Raw genomic sequence first — 20,440 nt, 5'->3', positions numbered from 1 at the left:
TTAATATCCGATAATAAATTAACTGATTCCGATATAAGATAAAAGAGTATTATAATGGATTTAATGTTTGTTTTAATAATGTAACGTACAAATCATATTGTTATTGAATATTAAATAATATCAAAAAATTCTTGAACAATAATGTCGGTAACTACATCATTATCAACATAATCATTTCAACGGTGGGATGTCCACTGCTGGGCTTAGGTCTTTCTCGAAGATTTACAACCAGATGGGAGCGGCCTGCGTCTAGTCTTTCAACGTTCTTTAAATGGCCGTCTGACCTCTTTGTAGGTGGACGTTTTATGCTACGCTTCCCGATTCGCGATCTCCACTCAAGAATCCTTAGGCTCTGGTGTCCATCAATTCTGTGCACTATGTGGCCTCCCTATTGTCGTTTTAACTTGCCAATCCGGTGGGCTATGTCGGCAATTATCATTCCTCGACAGATCTTCTTATTCTTAATTCGAAGCTGTAGAGACATTCCGAGCATAGCTATCTCCACCGTTCGTTAAGCGAATGTAAGCTTGGTAAGTTACTTTTTTTTAAACAATTACTTATTTCGTTAGAAGCAATTGTCTTACTGATATTAATTAATGTATTAGTATTACACTATACATATTGATTGGTTATAGGTGTAATAGCAATAAAGGGGTGAATGTATAGTTCATCTGTTGTCAATTAGTGTACGTTACATCCTATCTAAAAATCATTGGTTTCAGAAATATTAAATAATGTTATGATCAAATCGAAAAAATAATCGTTTTCAAAATGAAATTACTATTTATTAAAATCAATTAATCTTACTTAGACTTAGTACTTAAGATTGCCAGTTATTATTCTGTCGCATTCCAATAAAAAAATAACGTTGTGTAATTAGAAGTAGATGTACAACCTGTATGGATTTTAACTGATAAACGAGCTTTAAATCCCCCTGTTTAAAGTTTTTAAATCTAAAATCAATCATCCTATAGGATGTATGAGACGAGTCATTCGATGTAACCTTTATTTTCAATTATTGATACTCCATAATATTTTCATACGCAAACTTTATCGTCCAAAACGCCACTTGTTTTGCGGATATTCGACGTAAGCGACAAGACCCACAGCCGGTGTAGCGAAAATGGAGCAACATTAACCCTGTTCACTGAAAATAACGTCTGTATCCATTTTGTCGCTGAAATATTGCTGTCATTTTTCAAAACGAGCTTGAAATGGATTAGAGACGGACTGAAATTTTTCTCGAGTATCTTTGCGACCAAATTTAAAGTAAAATTTATATTACAGTATGAATAAGACTTATATAGAGCTCTGAAACGGATGTGGACTGAATTAAACGCGTCATTTATACGAAAATAGGTTGTTTATAACATTATCGCAGCCCTTTGTTATAATAGTGTTATTTTTATGATAAAAATAATATCTGACATGATTTTTTTTGTATAACGGCTTCAAAGGAGTACATGAATAAGCTATTTTTCAGCTAAAATCTTTAAGGCTTATTTTCAATGACCCTGTTTAGTTCCTGTAAGTGATCACTCTGAAATATATTACATTAATTTATTATTTATATTGTAATGTGACAGGCCAATAAATTTTGACTGTACAAAACTTTCAAGGATCGGATAGTAGGCGAAAATTTATTTAAAAAACGCTTTTTCTTACTAAATCATTACGTTGTTTAATATTTATGAAACCATTGATTTTTGAATAGAGTTTATCATATATCAGTTAAAAGCAAATGAGCAATACATTCACGTTTAAAGCTTTATGCTTAAAACCAATCATCCTGTATAATATGTAGTTACTGTTCTTAACAATGTAACATCTTCGGCGTACTTTCGATGCATTTAGTCTGGAGCACTTGGGTTAATTAACGTTCTCGGCCTGTCTTTTGCAGCGGCACTAGCGTGTTTAATGAACTTTATCACCCTGAAGCTACAGCCGTAGTATACAGAGCTAAAAACAGTTAGCTTCATTATATACACTGTTATAAATCCAACAAACTGTTTGAATAGTTTAAATTTATCTAATTGAGTAGTAAACGGGATACTATTGCGAATCCGTACAATGATGCCTATAAAAGTGTTACTGATTTTATTAATCCTTGAAATGTATAGATAATATTGATTTTTATTGCTAATCTAAAAAATATATGTAAATAATTATTCTTATGCGTAAAGACGGGATAATTATAAGTTTATAGCAGGATAATTATGGTCTATGTTATTATTTATATCAAAGTTACGTTGGGACAAAGTATCAGTTACATCATATCTATAGGAAAAATCTATAGCGTATCTGTCCGTTTTAAATTTAGTTTAACCTTGAGAAATTTAATAAAATTAAAGAAATGCTTGCTAAAGCTCTAACGGGCAAAAAAAATCTTGAAAACTTTTTAATGCATCACTCAAAATGCTTAGTGACTTTAATTAAGCGAGAGTTTTTCTTTATAACATCATTACCGTCTCACGTTCAACTGAAATTTGCATTTTTGCGCTTTTAACATATTATTAGAGTAAAGAAAAACTCGTCACGTTAATTTACTTAAGATATTTCTTTGGTCTTTATAAGAGATTACTTTATATGTACTGACTCATCACGATATCTTTGTTACTATAAGACTCAACGACTTTATATTTTATAATAGCATTGTATTATTTAATTAAAAGTCACCTAAGAATTAATTTAATGAAATTATATGCGCATAGGGGTTGAGAAGTCATTCATTTGTTTTTGCGAATCCGATCAAAAAGCTGATAAAACAGATATAAATACTCCATCTACTCATAAACATATTATATCTCTTTAAGTAAAATATAACGATGTACGTTTCTTGTAACGGGCGTTTTTCCGTCTAGTCAAGATATGTTGAGATCTGGTGAAAAGTAAGGATAATGGATCACTTCTTACTAAAACATCTTTGTTGGTTATACTCCGAGATGGTTAAGGTATTGCGAAAAGAAAACATTCCGTTTATGTCACTTCATCAATCATCGACAGCAAGCCACCACCTGCTTACCTTAGTCATATGCCCACGAGCACTTAAATTGGCCGCCACAATTTTTTTGATGAATACGGATTCAAATTCTACTTTTATTTATTATCTCCGAGCTAGGAAAACAAATACAGAGGGCTATTTTAAAACGCACCGCGGCCAACCAGTGACCATCTCGCTTACATTAATATTGTAGATGCCGCACTTGAAGCTACATACCCAATTATTAACCCGTGAGTCTCGAATGACGATTTATATTCGCATCAAAAAATGGAGGTAATAATGTTGTGCATCAAAAAGCCTTACAATAAAAATTATGTTTTTGATAAGACCTTTTTTAAATTAATATTGTCCGATTTTAATATGCACCACAAAAACAACGTTTGTTGAGTTAACTGGCAAAGAATGTCAATCTTTTGACAATATCATCTAAAAAAAACTCGTCACACACTGCAAGTCAAATCCTCCCCAAAGATATCTATGGGGGATGTACTATAACCGATACGCTTGGCAGGCGGGTTGGCAATCGCAAAGTGATATTATGGTAGGCAAAGGACGCTACTGCCTATCCTCTGAAAATTAGTTTCGGAGCAGTTGCAATCTTATATAATTAATGCACAAAGTGTGAATTATACAATATAAGATTGTATCCCGGGAATCGTACTCGCGATCTACATTAGCAAGTTTCTAACTTAGCGCTTGGCTATCACTGCTCAAGCCAACGTGGTGCAGAGATATCTAGGGACAAATGTTATAAAAACATATATTTCTATAATAAATATTATACTTATAATCTTATTAATAATTTATAATATATATATTATATATATATATATATATATATATATATATATAGATAGATAGATATATATATATATAGATAGATATATATATAAATTACATATGTTTGTACTTCAAACATTCGTAATTCAAGAGAATTTCCGCCGATTATTTCACTAATTGATCTATAACCATCTTTATAAAAGTTTAATAGTTTGTAACTTTAAACGTCAGTTCCAAGAAGTTTACCTTAAAGTAAAATAAAAGTATAGAAAATATTATAGTACTATTGCATGTTATATGCTTGTATATATTTATTTATAACTAATCTCGTCTTCTATTTTTGTCGACTCTAGTTTCACGAGGGTAGGATTAGCCATGGGGCAAGAGTGACCGAAACCAATATGTGTCATGTTATCGGATGCCAACTTAAGCCGTTAATTACATACGTGACTACGGTTCTAGCAGTTACTAAGTTTATTAACTAAGTCGGCTGCGAGGATAACGTCGGAACTCGTTTAAGGAAGTTTTTGTGTGCATAAAAGCAAAATCTCCGAACTTCACGATGTTCCATTTGGTTAATTTTTTACATAATACGATCACAAAGTGGTAACTTGCTTAACGGTGTTATATATGTTACATCAATAACATTGCGATACCCTGCATTTTGACTTATAAGATTATTAAATAATTTGCATTGTCCTACTCGGAATTATAGAATTATCTTAAGTGGCAGCGGTCAAGTTATATAGCACGCAAAACTGATGGCCTCTGGGGCCTTAAAGTTCTGGAATGAAGGCCACGGACTGCAAAACGTAGCTAAGGACGTCCATCGATAATGTGGACAGATGATCTTAATAAGGTTGTTGGAAGACTATCCAGTAGTGGCTATTTAGATGATGATGATGACTGGAGCACGTTTTAAAGTGCTAGATATACGCCAGTTTCGAATGGTTCTACTGGAAGTCTTTGTCAAACATTGACCTTCCGTGAAAATACTTTTTGGATTAAACAAATATTTTTCGTTCATATAAAATAAAAGTAACACATACAAGAATAATTGAATTACTAACAAAATAGCTTTCGTTTTGTACGGATCAAAACGGCCAGTACAATAAAGGCGTCTAAAATGAAGCTCGCACGCCGGGCACCTGCGGAATCACTGTGACTACGCAGTTACCTAACAAAGGGTTTCCTTCCCATCGCTATAAATCTACTCAACTGTTCAAAAGCTTCACCTTGCCATTGTACCCAACATGAATAACAAATGAAGTCCTGCTATACAGTGTACGATGCATTGTTAAAGACCATTAGGTGGAAAATGAATCGGAAAAATTTTCCTTTATTACAAAAAACTAAAACTATGTGATGATTTACGTGAATGATTAAACTGTGGCTTATCTAGCGCAAAACAACGCTTCATGATATACTTTACAAATGTGACGAATCCACGACTGCGTCTGAATTTATTTACCATTTGTCTTTCTTATTAGTGTTTTCTTCCGTAATAATTTTCAAGTGAGGATACTTTTTTATTCCTCAAATTTTAGAAACTGCATTTGATTTCTTTGCAGTTAAAAAAGCTAATTTAAGTCGATAGATTCATTATATTTCAAATCATGAGAATAATTGAACGAAAACTGTTCCCGACGCTTATTTTTACACTTGACGAGATAATTTTATTAGGCTAGTTAAAATTTGAATTTGGAACAAAAACATTTTTTTTTAAATTAATAGAGTAAAATTCTCGCCAGTTCTTCTGCTTCGTTCTACACATTAAAAATTTGTCACGACCTCCATATAATGTTCTAACCTCTTTGGAGTCATGTTGTCTGAACGTATTAAGAACGAAATTACTAGAAAAATCTTTTAAATATGGAACGACGTTAGCTATAAAACAGCATGATATTTGAACGTCAATTTAGTCTTTATGTTTTAATTCAGCCGCTTTAAGGATTAAGTGTTGTAAAATATTGGCGAAGGTAAAAAGTTTTTTAATGAATAGATAAATATTCACGAGCTATTGAAAGTTTGTTAAGGTTCTGTTTCATAATCATAAAGCCTGAAATGTTAGTTCAACAAGCCTCTTAATTACACGCTCCCGACAATAACAGAATTATCAATAGATCCACCCTTGTTATGTTCGTAATTAGAGAAGTTAACATTTTCAAATAGCTCGTTTAATATGTTAGGTTACGTAACTTTAGTTAAACAGTATTCTCTCATTCACTTTACGTTTATTGTTTTGTATAATTTTTTAAAATATTTTTGAGTTGATTATAGTTGAAAATAAAAACAGCTTCATTTGGATATGGGTCTTTTATTGTTGAAGAATGTAATTGAATAATATGAACATTAGAAAAAAATGGACTCATTAAAAGAGTAAACAAATATCATCATTATTATTTAGCCGTAAGACGTCCACTGCTGGAAATATGCTTCCTCCCATAGAATTTCCAATAGAACCAGTTGGAAGCAGTCTCAATCAAGAACTATAACAACATTGTCTACCACCTTGTAGAGGTATGTCCTACGTTGCACCTGCCAGTCTGTAGTCTTCACTCTAGAACCTTGAAGCCACAGTCACTATATGCGCTACGTGCCCACTGCTAATAAATCTACGAAACCTGTGCACGTTTCGTGCTAAATATATTTCACAGATGTGTACAATATTATAATTTAAATTAAGAACATATCGTACATTAAGAAAAACCAAAGCAAACCGTAAAATTGTACTGAACAAGCTTTTAACGGCAGAGATCTGTCACCTAGGATTCAAGTCAGTATTGTCCCTCTGTTGTTATACGCATACTTGCCACCAGCCACATCGCCAATCCCAACGTCCCCCATCACCGACGATGGCAGGGGCATATGCTACAGCGTCTCCTGCAACATCGCAGAATGACGTGGCATATGCTGAGTTAAATTAAACATTCCGTATTACATGTGATTTTAATTCCTCTCTTATTTTTTTAGGAGAGCTTCATCACTCCGTAGTGATGCAGCGTTCATGTGAAAACGTTGCGTATTGTTGGCCACATCGACTACAATACTTTTTATTCATAATAATTGCGTATTCGACGATTTGAATTCAGAAGCTGCTTTCAGAAGTTTCATTCATTCATTCATTCAGAAGCGCTTTAAGGCTAATTTTGAGGAACAAATACGTTCACAGGTGGTAGTTTCCAATCACCCGCTAAATGCGTTTACATTTATTCTTTTTAAATCAACACAACACGGAACACGGATACAAAAGGCGCCATTCAGGTGATGTTCTTTTTAGTTGTCCACCATATAAACCCATTTCGGTGCTAATGAGTGAGCGTTGTATGAAAAGTCTTGATACTTGACGCTTATGGTATCGACCTTCATGTGAATCTCTGAGAAATTCCGTATGGTTATAGTTTTACGGCTATTTACAAATATAAACATTATTTGATCTATAGTAGGCATATGTGGATGTCCAGAACAGGTCTCACCCATAGCCCACCCATATAATAAAGCAAATCAAAAAATAAAAATTAAGGCCTATTATACATAACATAATGAAGGTAAGACTTTCTATAATTAAAAACATGTGCGCCTTTTAAAAATAATCTTCATGATTAGATAAAAACAAAAAAATGTAATTAACATAAATTAATTTATGTATCTCTAAAGACAATATGTCATTATTGTTTGTTGATGACAGCCTAGTACTAGTTATTAAATATGTTGCAGTCGTCAGTGTCCTTCTTAAATGCAGAATTAATTAAATAACAAATGTACTAAACAAGAAATAACTTAAAATAATAATTTTGTTATCAAATACGCAACTAATGCTTTTTTATCCGTTAATGTGTTTGTGTATGTGTGACATTTCTTTGAGTGTATGTGTTTAAGTGTATGAAGAGTTTTCAGAATGAAATTTTTCTCGATATCATCATAATTTTACTTTGGGAGCCTGTTTTGAACTTTTTGCTTAAACTTACTTATAAATAAAACTGATACACTCATAACCTGCGTAGAATTGCAATAGTAATTTATATTATACAAAACCTAGCTTAACTTTAAAAAAAGAGCGAAGCATAAACGCATTGCAAATATTTAAGTGCTCTGCTGAAAAAACAAAACCAATATTTTTAAACGATTGAAAGTAGTCTGTATTTAGAAGTGTTCAAACATAAACAGAGTAAAAGAGTAAATAGCAAATTTTATGAAATACTGGTTTAAAGCTCCATAAGTTGAGTGGTTCAAACTGTGGCTTAGCATCGCAGTTTGCACGTACGATTCTCGACAGACCTATACCTTGTTTGAATAATTCACAAACCACGTTATTAGCACCACAGTTCCGAATTTATAAATATCTTAGAAGTATGTTACTGAATGGAAGATATATAATAAATATTACGCATACAGCGAACTTCGCACTACACTCATATTGCCATTGTTCAGGACTTCGGCATCAAAAATTGTAAAATTCCTTAAAATAAACTAAAACACCCGTTCCATCTTGTCTAACATTTGATGTGAATTGTAACTAACAAAAGGTATAAACGTGTAATCGACCTAAAATCTCGAGCAAAATTAACGATAACAATAAAAACGCAATCTTGTTTTTTTCTAATTAATAAGATATAAAATAATTATTTGTCTTTGCAGTATACGAAATATTGTTATATTATACAAATATTATTATAAATATATTCTTATAATTTTTAGCCGCTAAATGCCCACTACAAGGCATATATTTCCTCCAAAGATCATTATGACTGCCGGTTTAACGCTGCCCGAATCCAGAGGCTTTCCGTGATCTTAACCAAGTCGTCGGTCTTTTTGGACTTCCCACGCCAGGGCTACTAGGTTGTGGTCGCTACTGGAGAACCTTTCGACCCCAAGAGCCATCGGTTGCACGAGCTATCGGCCCGGCCGCTGCCACTTAGATTTATGTCACTATTTTTTGTATATTAGTAATACAACAATTAATAAAATATTCACTATGAAATAAGTTGTATTTTTTCTATTGAAATGCGACAGGTGACTTTTGATACTACGAAGTCTTAGAACGCAGCTACTGTATATAAACAGTTAATAATTTTATCATCGCCGATTCGATTTGAGGGTTTAAAAATCACAATCGACTTTTGTATTAGAAGTACTTCAGGTTGAACTTGATTCCATAAATATAAAAACGAAGCTTAGCTAAACAAGGCCGTAGAAAAATAATTTCACCTTACTTTTTCAAACATTATTTTGACATGTCCTTATCATGTCAACATCGCTGTGACAGTTTTGTTGTAAACAAAGTAAATTTGAGTGATTCTTTATGTCATAAAAAATCGGGTCAAATCCATGCCTGGATAGTGAAAAAATAACATCACGAATTATTGAAAAGATAATGATTGACATACGTTATCGTTATTGACAAACATACTTTTTGTAAATGGAATATATTTTTCTAAAATAATCTCTATTTCATAGAACTTGCGCTACACCCCTTAAGGTAATAGCTTCGTCTAGGCTCCGATAAAATAAAAAATAATAAATCATATATAATTGGACAGGTAACTGTAAATAAGATAAAATCCCGACATATTATTTACCATGGATAAGACTTGCAAACCTAAACAATGTGAATTTCATCATTGTCTACACGAACCCTTGAAATTATGCCGTTGGTTTGGGTTCTTCCCTGTTGATGGTCTTTCTTCATTAAATATTTCTTCTCAAAGGTAACAATGCATTAGTGATAACCAAAAACAATATTTTTTTTTTACTTAAATTCTTCTTTCCTAATTAGGCTAAACCAATAATCATCCATGTTACTTTGTTACTTCTTTGTTACTAACTGACTTTATCCTAACTACGTATTGAAGTACAGATCTGCTTAAGAGCGTTATAAGGTTTCTTTTAGCTTGGATATATTCATTTGATAACTTGTAGTTGCTTTAAATTATTTTTAATTTAATTGTGGAATATTAGTCGATAAATAAAACTTTCTTTACAGGTTTTGTTTAAAGTTTCTTTATATCGTTATTCATTTCGCCTCGATCTTTATTCAAGCAATAACAACAGGATTCAGTATGTTCGGATTTTTAGTAACTACTTTCAATTTGGCAACGTTAAGTAAGAGACATTTTAATTTTTAATTTCATATGTGTTAGCGACGCAAATATTATTCTTATGCAAGCACGAATTTTTTCACGATTTTTTATAAAAACAATTCCAATTAATCGATTAATACTAGTGGTTATTATTTTATGAAGCTCCTGTCTTTAACATCTGGTCTTTCGAGCTGTATTTTTGTGTCGTCCACAACTCGTACGGGCGATTGTCGCAATGCCCTGATTTTATTTAACCCTTAGTAGCCTGATTTACGAAAGTGATTTTTTTTAATATTACTGTGTTTGCTTGAGGGTCTAGATGAAGGGAAAAATAGATTTTTTTTCAATTTCGTTGGAAAGAATATTATACAACAGTAAAATATGTACATCCAACATGTAAAAAAAACTAATAATAATGTGAACATTCGGTTTAAAAGATTGGTATCAAAATTGAAAGTCTAGGTTATTAAGGGAAGCGCATCTGACGAGTTTCAGGCCGGCTCTTTTCAGTCTATCAGTATTCCGAGCCGGTTGTAGCTCACTGATTCACCTTCAAATAAAGTCAAATTAAAAGGCGATTCAAGGTATGCATGTGCCTACTTGAATATAGATATTTTAAGTTTGATGTAAAATGAGCACATTTTGTTTGTGGAAGCCAGCCCGATAGCAGGACAAAACAAGACTGTCACAACAAACGTTCCCTCTACAAAACTATATGTAAAAATAAGTAAATGAAAAGTATTTGCGATGATTTTATAGTTTTTAAAAGCTTTATATTTTTGTTAACTAAATTGTGATTTTTTATTTTCTTTCAGCTAATTTAATGTTTTATTTGACTGTATTTATCGGTGCAATATTACTGCGCAAGATTGCTGCGAATTGGGAAAAAATGATTAGAAAGGCATTAGAAATCGAAGTGAGTCTCAAGCAAATTCGTAGACCATCAAAAACTTTATGGAAATACAGCACCATTACACATATAACATTATTTCTGGCACTATGTAAGTCTAATCATTTTATAAAATAATTAAAAAATTTATTAAATAAAAATTTATTATTTATTTAATAAATAATGAAAAATATTTTTGTATACTCATTGAAAGATTATTAGATTAAGCAGTTACAAGCCATACATCGTGCAGAACTGATGTCCTCTGGGGCCTTTAGATTCTGGAATGGGGATGACGAACCGGCAAGCGTAGCGTATAACATCCACCCAAAAGATGAACTGACGACTTTATTAGGGTTATCTGAAGCCGCTAGTTGAACTGCGCCTGCCAGTGATCTCTGGGATAAGCCATTGTCAAGCAGTCGAGGTCTTTTGGCAGAAATGACAGTGAGATAATCATGGTGATGAGGTGATTACAAGTTTAAATCACATCAAGTCTATCTTCAGCCTGAAATGAAATCATATTTGCGATTATCACATAGTAAGAGGCTAGGAATGTTTAATTGCCACAATTAACACATTAAAGACATAAAAAGTCAATCATCGTCCAATCGATACAAAAGATGTTTTAGCAGTTCTCATTTTGCTAATAATTATCTTCGAATCGTTTTCTTTCCTGCAAAAATGCTTTAAGGGAAATAATCTCTTGTACTTAATCATTAACTGAAGTAGATACTTAACTGAACAATATATATATATGATTTTATCGAATTCCTTTCAAGTATGGCAAATTATTTCAGAGCAGCTATAAAATCTTTTGTTCTTTTGATCTTATGAAATATATCAAAAGGTATAGAAGAATAAAAATATGTTTCATTTCAATTGTACAAAACTGTTTCCAATTTATTCTCGTCACAAATGCGAGGCCTTTAAAAATATCAATATTTGCGTTAATTATTTTGAATGACATATGTCGTAATAAATAATTAGCTTGTGGATGTGACGTGTTGACCTCACTACATGCATCGACGATATATGCAAAATGGCGGGCGGCGCATGAGCGGTCATATTGGCGATCTTTAAGAGAAGCCTATTGCTTTCAGTGAGCGTCTGTGAGATGACATGATTATTATATTATAGCGTTATTTTTCAGTGGAACATATATTGTCGATTATCTCTCGGATGTCAAAAGTTATGACAGATTTGAACGAATCAAAAATAACGGATAGAGTAATGGAATTATATTTCTCTACTTCAGTGCCTGTTATTTTCAATATAACGTCATATAGTTTGTGGAAAGCGATACCATTTTTCGTAAGTAATTGTTAATAAATTTAAATAAAGAAGTCTATTTTTTATTATCGTTAAGTGTATCAAAAATAATTGTTTAATTTATAAAGCAGTTCTTTTCTTGTATTTATTTTAACAACATAAAACTAGTAATTTTGACCAGTTTTATATTTACATAAATTATAAGTGAACCATATTCATTATAATTATTTATTCTATATACATATGTATGCATGTTTGTATATATTTATGTTTTATGCACGTTAATTACCTGTTACTTATAGGTCCACTGTTTCCATACTATGTTTGTCCGGAAGAAATTGTTTGGTATGATAAGACCGACCACATAACTTTTTCTTTATTATTATGAAACTATGTATATATTTTCTAGAGTGTAAGATAAGGAAAATAAAATAAATTGTATAATTATTATAAATGAACAATTCCCTTAAATATATAAACACAAGTAAATCTTAATTAGGTCGCCTGTTAATCTTGTTGGTGGACGCCCTGCACTGCTCTTGCATGCGGCCATCTGTTATGTTTACCAAATAAAGATAAAGATAAAGAACAGCAAGTTCTAGACCTCCCCTAAAGATATCTAATGGGTATCCCCATTAGATATCTTTAGGGGAGGTTATAATCACCATGCTCGCTGGTATGCAGAGGACGCTGTGGTTCATGCTCTTAAAATTTATTTGTGAGCCATGGCAAAATTATATTATTAAAGCACAAAGTGAGAATTATGTAAGATTGTTACCCGGGAATCGAACACGCGACCTATGATTGCAAGTCTCAGAGTTTTACCGCGGAGCTATCACTAATGGTTATTAACTTTATGTGTAATTTTCCGTTGATAATGTTTTTGTACGTTTTTAACGAGTTCATATTGCTTCATCATTATAGTATGGTTCGATTAGTAATGATGTGTTATTCCGATGAATTTAATGTAAAAGTAAAAGTCTTGTATATCGTAATAATTTTTCCTTTACACGGTTCGGAGTTCAATTATTCGAAATGAAAGAACATCAACTTCGTTCCTCATTTATTTTTAAAAAAGACAGGAGGGTTGTCTTTCTTTTACTTTTATACACTAACCGCTTTAATTTTTCCAGCCTTGTATATGCTTTTAATGTTTTTAGATTGCTAACATTCAAGCGACGTTTATTTGGAATATAACTGACGTTATTACAATGTGCATAAGTTTGTATTTGACGTCATACTTTGATGATCTAAATAATACGATAAACCATCGCGAAAAATACGTAAGTTTTAGTAACATTTATAATGGGTTTTCAGTTAAGTTAGCTGGCTATATTATACTGGTGTTGGACGATATTAGCTGTTTTACCTTTTACAGCCTCATCGGACTCAGAGCTTTGAAATCTACGTCAGACGCGTCACCTTACGTATTATATAGACTAATTGATATCTACTCGGTTTTCAAAGGAACGTGTGATCCTTTCCTCCGACGAAATTTTAGCTGAATAGATATCGGAGTTGGGAAAGGGTTTAGTTAGTAATTGTTGTTGTATGTATTTTATTAGATAATTCATTCACTTAGTTATGAGTAAATCAAGAGTTTCTCGATTCCTTTTTATCTAATGACATTTTTACGTTGTTATATATTGCTAGCTGTTTTTTGTTATTGTACGATTACGAGTGGAATTTTATAAAATCTGTTATTATGTCTATTCTTAATAAATATTCCTACTAAGAAAAGACATCGGATGAGAAGTCAGTACATTGGTGTAAATCATATATACGTATATTTAGTTATATATATATTATTATGTACAATATTTTTGTTAAATATAATAAACAAGTACATATTTGTATAATACATATTTATTTTATTATCAATTATATTGTACTGCTGCACCCTGCGCGTTGCTACGCCGCCAACTAAAATTCATTGGTATCACAGTAGCGCCATCTTTCGAAAATTGGTCACACCAACTTAGAAACCATTACATAATATTCGATCATAATTTATGATTTTATACAAGACATACAGAGTTACATTTATTTTTGTAATTATAGATTATCTGTTATTTTTACATTAATAACCACATCTTATATCTTTATACACAATTCTTTTTTCATTGTCACTCGTTCATAAAACTTAAAAACTAGTTACACTTTAACAGGCGACTTATACAATAAGGGGTCAGTACAAGTTTCCGCCTATAGCATTATTTACATCGTGACAACGTGCAAAAGAATCAAAATCCTACATAGAAGAAAGTTACTCAATAAAGTCTATAGCACTTTCAGGATGAGCAACAGTCTTACAAGATACATATAAACATTTACTCAGATATACATTCATATATACATATATGCTTGTACACGCACACATATATACATATGCATATAATGTAAAACAAAAAGAAAGTTGTTATTTTAAATACGAGATTCTTCTTTTTTCGTATTATCCATCTATTCAAATAATTTTCCCTTTTGTACGAATGTTACCTAAGAAAACGCGGAATGCGATCTGACAGATATTTATTCATCAGTATTTATATTTGTTGTATTGTTACTATGTTATATTTATAAGATAGAAAATATTGACGCGAATATTATTAACAACTTCATAAAAACAGTAATATTCTATTTATTTACAGGAATCGATCACGTGGAGCAAATTGCGAATGTCCTATTCTCAACTTGTCACTAACGTAAAAGAAGTCGATTCGAAATTTTGCCACCTTGTGCTATTGTCGTTTTTTACAAATCTTTTCTTCATTTCATTGCAACTGTTTAATACTTTAAAGTAAGTAAAGAGTGAAAGATATACAGAAACGAGGAAAGAAAGAGAAATTATTTAGATAAATAAGTGTATATTGTATAAATCAAAGGACCCCAAAAGAGCAACGCAAACATATACCGAAATGTTTTACAGCACCTAATTTTCAGTGGTTACCTCCGAAAACCTTGCTATCTATATAGCCTATAAAATATAACAACAAACATAGTAAACTTACAAACTTGAATACTTAAATAGAGCCTTTAGAAAATGTCGTTACTTCTTTGATGTGGTATTATATAATTAGTAGAGTAGTTATTATGACAAAGGACAAATCGTCTTTTGAAATGAATTTGTTTTTTATAAAAAAAACACAAACATATTTATGCATATGAAACGCGTAACAGTTAGGCAACTGGTGTATTATTTAATTATATCACACTATTAACCAATTTTTCACTAATTTTTGTATTCGAAGATGTAATATACACATTTGTTATGGAGTTTGAAACTGCTTATGTAAGAGTTTTTTTTAAATTGAAGAGCTTTATTTTTCGTATCCAAAATAAAAAGTAGAATTTGCAAAAAAAATTATTTAAAAATTCAGAGATAGGACATCTACTACTAGACATAGCACTCTCCCGGAGGATTTTCAATAAGACCGGTAAGAAGCGAATTATTATATATCCAATATCTTACAAGGATCTTATCCATATCCTATATCCGCTTAGTGGATTGACGTCACTACAGAACCTTATCGTCATAATGGCTATCTTCTTTGCACGATATGTAGCCTGCTCACTGTTACTTTTACATATCGTCATCATTGTAGCCACGCCCACTGTAAGGCAAAAACCTACCAAAGATATCTATGCCCTAATCGTAACGCTTGGCAGGGAAGTTAGCGATCGCGGCGTGGTATTATAGTACGCAAAGGACACTGTTGCCTATCGTCTGGAAGCTTGTCCCTAAGTAGTGGAAAACATCAATCAATATCATTGTATCCCGAGAGTTGAACCACCGATATAAGATTGCTATTCTGAGGCCTGAAGAGGCTAGGATAAAATTAAGTATCTGATGAGAAATACTATAGACACAATACGTATAAATTAAAATTAAAAGCTATAAAGATGTAGTAAAACCAGAATGCAAAATGTTCTGTTCCCTTGCAATAGTGGCATTGTAGTACTATTTTTTATTTTATTTTCAGCTATGGGATACCTAGACGAGCGAATACCAGAGGTAAAAATTTCATGTCGTAAGTATTTATATCAATATGTCTTTACTGTTGAAATATTAAATATAAAAATGTACTTTTTAAAATCGAATGAAGTCTTAAAACAATAAGATTTGTGTTAGTATTGTTAATAATTTAATTTTCATTTATTTAAAACCCTCTATGGATGTGGATATCGTCTAGCGTATTACATGCATCTCAGTATTTAGCCTTATTCACGTAGTCACTTCCCGCGATTTGTGAAACATCTCTGCATCTTTTGTATGGTAGACCAACTGTTTTTTTCCCAATTAAACCTAACCATTTCGTTGACAGTGTTCTTTTTGTATGAAACTAAATTACAATTATTTTTACAGATCCTTTCACAGTGCAATATATATGACATACTATATATACTCGTTCATGTTTCTCACTGCGAGGGCTTGTATTATGTGCTTGCTAGCCGCCAATGTACACAAATCTGCGCAAGAGCCTTTGTTTGTTATCAGATACGTCCCCTCGTCTGAATACACACTTGACGTAAGTCGACAAGCTTCCAAATTATATATTGACTTAAAATAAACGATCTTATAACATATTAACCCAATAAGATTAGATAATAATAGAGAGATAGGATAATAATAATATATAAAGATTAAACAATAAAAAGCTTTATGAAATTGATAAGTAATTAAAAAAATTTATGGCACAAAAGTTGTTTATCATCATCATTTTAGGACATCTACTGCTGGACATAGACCTCCGTCTTAGATTTTCCAAAAACCTGGTTGGAAACCTACAACCATAACCTTTACGTAGTCTTATGTCCAACTTGTAGGTTAATATACCGGAAAAAATAATTACGAACTTGTAACGTCCCTGTTCCACACAAAGCAGGAAGAACGAAATGCCCCTAAATACGGGGGACGTTAAAGAAAAAAAAACTTGTGGGTGACATCCTACGCTGTGCTTGCTCTTACGCTGTCTTCAGTGATTATTTAATTACGGTTTCTATTTTTAATTTAAGTTATTACTTATGTGTTATTTAGGCACTTGCATTTGGTAATAAGAGGCAAAAAAAAATAAAAATATTGATAATATTTTTATCTACAACTTTATTCAAACGACAAAATGACACGTAGATTTAATTTTCATAGACTTTTAGTTTAAAAGAGAACTTTCAATGTTATACGGCCACCGGAGTAATGAATTTAGTTAAAACCAATTTTTCGGACGATTTATGAGGAAATTAGAAGAATAAAAAAATATATAAAGAATATTAACGATTACAGATTTAAAAAAAAAACTCGAAAGCCGTGACGTCATTAAGGCGACAGAACCCCTTATTTTGAAATTCCTGTTTTGAAACCAAAAAATTGACGTTTATCTACGTGATCTCAGTAGACATTAGCCCGATATGTTTTTCATTATTGCCAAGTTTTATTATTTTTACTGCAATAAAATTTTAATTCCTCTATTTAACGGATTTATCTACGATATTTAATTAGGAATGAGGAGATCCGAAGACATACCAAAGTAACCGACATTGCTCAGGGGATTAGCAAGTTGAAGTATTAGTGCGCGAGCAACATACACAGAACAGATGGCGGGTGGGGCGTTAAGGTTTAAGAGTTTTTTTTTCCGGTTTTTTTCCGATTTTTTTTTTTGTTTTAATATTCTCCTATCGTATTTATAGGACAGGAAATTACAATCTTACTAATTTCACGTAATCTTTTATTTCTTAGATCATCTTTCATTCTTCAATCTTTTTTTCTTCGTCTAACGTTCTACATTTTTTTCTAAAATTCCATACTATACTAATTTTCTTTTCAGGCGTCGCCTAACTTCCATCACCTCTTTCCCCTGTTACAGATATTTATTATTTTCATTTTTATTGGCACCACGGACCGGTTAGCGCAGTGTAGAACGTCACAAAGTGGACATATCGGAAGACACTGGATACAGGCTGTTTCCAAAGTAATGGAAGTCTATGAAGGAGTTTTATATTCCGCAATCGTTGTTCTACGGATAAAATGATGATTATGAAATTTTGAATCAGATTGTTACAAATTAGTTTTTTTATTTTCATTTGAAAAAAAAAACCACTTGGTAAAAAATCCTTATAAAAGCAGTGTCAAATTCAATGATAAATGTCTGTGTAACAATCACGTTTTCAGATACAAAGATTCGTACGACAAATTCTATTTACGACAACCGCGTTGAGTGGGGTGTATTTTTACGTGACAAGAAGTACTTTACTCAAGGTAAATACTTAAAAATATTTATTTGTTTAAAGGAATGTAATCTTATCTTTTGTTATTTATTCATAGAATATTTTTCAACAGGTATTTGGAACAGTTTTGACGTACGAACTGGTTTTGTTACAATTCAACATGGTGACAGAAGAATTAATGGATGGAAGAAGCAACAGTACGAGCATAACTTCTCTATGATTTTAACAAAGTAGCAAAAATGTTGTTGATTTTTCACACTGAATTTTATATTAAAATTTACCAATGTGTGTTTCCATTGAAGTTTGTTAGTAATGTAGGTTAATTTAGCAGAGTTAATATATTAATTTCTTTTACGTCAATGTTTTTATTAAAATTAGCGCCCCTTAATTCGGTGACAAAAGAGTTCATAGACGATTTAATTTAGATAACGATGATTATTAAATAAAATAAATGGTCATAATAATGATATTCCTTGGATTCACTGTGCGTGTGCCGTGTTCATCTTATTGTAGGGAGGGACCGGGTATCATGCTTGGGGCTGAAGATACGTAGCCTCCTCCGTTTACCTTCATCGAACAGATTCCGAAGTATCAGACACCAAAGTAAAATTTTAAATGATCATGATTATTTCCTGTTATTTTGTAAACTATTATGACCGTAGTACTTGTTTACCTTAGTTTTTGATATAAAAGTATATTTGTTTCCCAGGAAATATAAAGTTACATTAGTAATTCATGTTTCTTGATGATTCTCATAAATTTCTATTACAAGTGTCCAACCCTGAGCTGCTTCCAGGAAAAAACAAGACTAAATCTCAAAGAATATAAAAAATATTTTCCAAAAACGGATTCCAAGGTTTATTTATTTCTAATAGATGAATCTATTTGAAAAAAAAAATGTCAATCCAACATCTATTTCAAAAAAATAGAACTTTAAGACATTAAATTAAAACGTTCTTCTTAAAGAATTAAATTATTTATAATATAATTATTACAGCAGATTTTTTTGCTGCTTGCTATTATTCACAGTAGTAGAGCAATTTATTATCAAACTTTATTATTTAGTTTATTTAATTCATTTACACTATAAAAAATATTGAAAGTTTTAGTAATTTTAGAATTTGTTATTCGAAATTTTTTAATACTAGTACCGTAATAGATTACGAATAATTGTCTTGATGACATTGCAGTGTTTGTTTGAAAACGATAAAATAAAATTATACGCAATTAGTACGCTGAGTTTACCTTATAACTATAAATTCTTGTTTAAATAGCTTATAAATATTTAACATATTTCCTGGTACAATATTGCCCGTATCTTGGTAAATCCAAGTTTCTAGATTGCTTGTTCATACCAGTAATCTCAGTGCACGTGAGACCTCGACTATAAGCTTTTTGAAATTAATATTAAACATGCAGGAAATAACGCTACACGAAACTCTATTTACATTTTTTTATCATATAAAAAACGACAGTAGAGTTCACGTTATAACAAGTGATACCATTATAACCATCATCATTTCAACTGTAGGAAGGTCGTTGCACGAGAAAAAGCAACTAGAGCCTTTCAACAACCTTAAAAAGATCGTCTTTTCATCTTATGAATAGATATCCTACCCTGCGCTTGACGGTTTTCACTCCAGAACCGTTAGAATCCATCCGCGATCTGTTTTACGTGTTATGTAGCCTGTTCACTGTCAGTTCAATTTGCCTATTCGCTGAGATACCTCGGTTACTTTCGTTCATTTACGGGCTTCCTCATTCCTGATTCGATGTCATAGAGAAATGTTAATGCTGGAGAACACAGGCCTTGAGAAAACATGCCCAGTGGCTCTTTTCCCAATGAGCGTATTCTTAATATTTTTAATTTCAACAATCATAGCAATATTTATTTGACCGACAAAAATCACAACAAACATGTCAGTGCAGTACGAACATTTACTTAGCAAACAAACCTTGCTAAATATACTACGGAAATAACATTGAAGAAGTAGCTACGACGGCGGAAATTTAACAATTCACGTTTGTACTGACAGCACATGTTAGAAAAAACTTAGATATTAAATAGTCATAACTTAATTTTCAAGCGCTATAAGTTCGTCAACTGTTTCTGTAAATTCTATCATTTCATTTATAACCAGTATTATTTTTTAGTGTTAATTTTTATGGCATATTACGTACTTAGAACATTCCTTCCTT

General features: G+C 31.8%; 1 protein-coding gene across 1 annotated transcript; it reads left to right on the top strand.

Annotated features, from left to right (window-relative positions):
• The first annotated feature begins 9,840 nt into the window (after nt 1–9,840).
• On the top strand, nt 9,841–18,461 carry LOC137929908 (gustatory receptor for sugar taste 64e-like). Its single transcript, XM_068773037.1, has 8 exons — nt 9,841–9,883; nt 10,677–10,862; nt 11,904–12,064; nt 13,183–13,305; nt 14,671–14,819; nt 16,398–16,548; nt 18,186–18,272; nt 18,354–18,461. Exons 1-8 carry the CDS (start codon nt 9,841–9,843, stop codon nt 18,459–18,461), a joined length of 1,008 nt encoding a protein of 335 aa, XP_068629138.1.
• Nucleotides 18,462–20,440: the final 1,979 nt, after the last annotated feature.

This window comes from Battus philenor, unplaced genomic scaffold, assembly GCF_028537555.1.
Source record: "Battus philenor isolate CCGP_79_NKW_IND1 unplaced genomic scaffold, ilBatPhil1.0.hap1 SCAF_5, whole genome shotgun sequence".
Classification (NCBI taxonomy): Eukaryota; Metazoa; Arthropoda; class Insecta; order Lepidoptera; family Papilionidae; genus Battus; species Battus philenor.
Note: the sequence above shows the minus strand (reverse complement) of the source record. Positions and strands in the feature narration are given on the sequence as shown.

Bases quoted from the DNA above. Each gene is read 5' to 3' on its own strand.
- LOC137929908 (XM_068773037.1), top strand. From the start codon at position 9,841: ATGTTCGGATTTTTAGTAACTACTTTCAATTTGGCAACGTTAA. The intron at 9,884-10,676 runs GTAAGAGACATT...ATTTTCTTTCAG, and splicing joins TTTCAATTTGGCAACGTTAA to CTAATTTAATGTTTTATTTG. The intron at 13,306-14,670 runs GTAAGTTTTAGT...ATTTATTTACAG, and splicing joins TAAACCATCGCGAAAAATAC to GAATCGATCACGTGGAGCAA.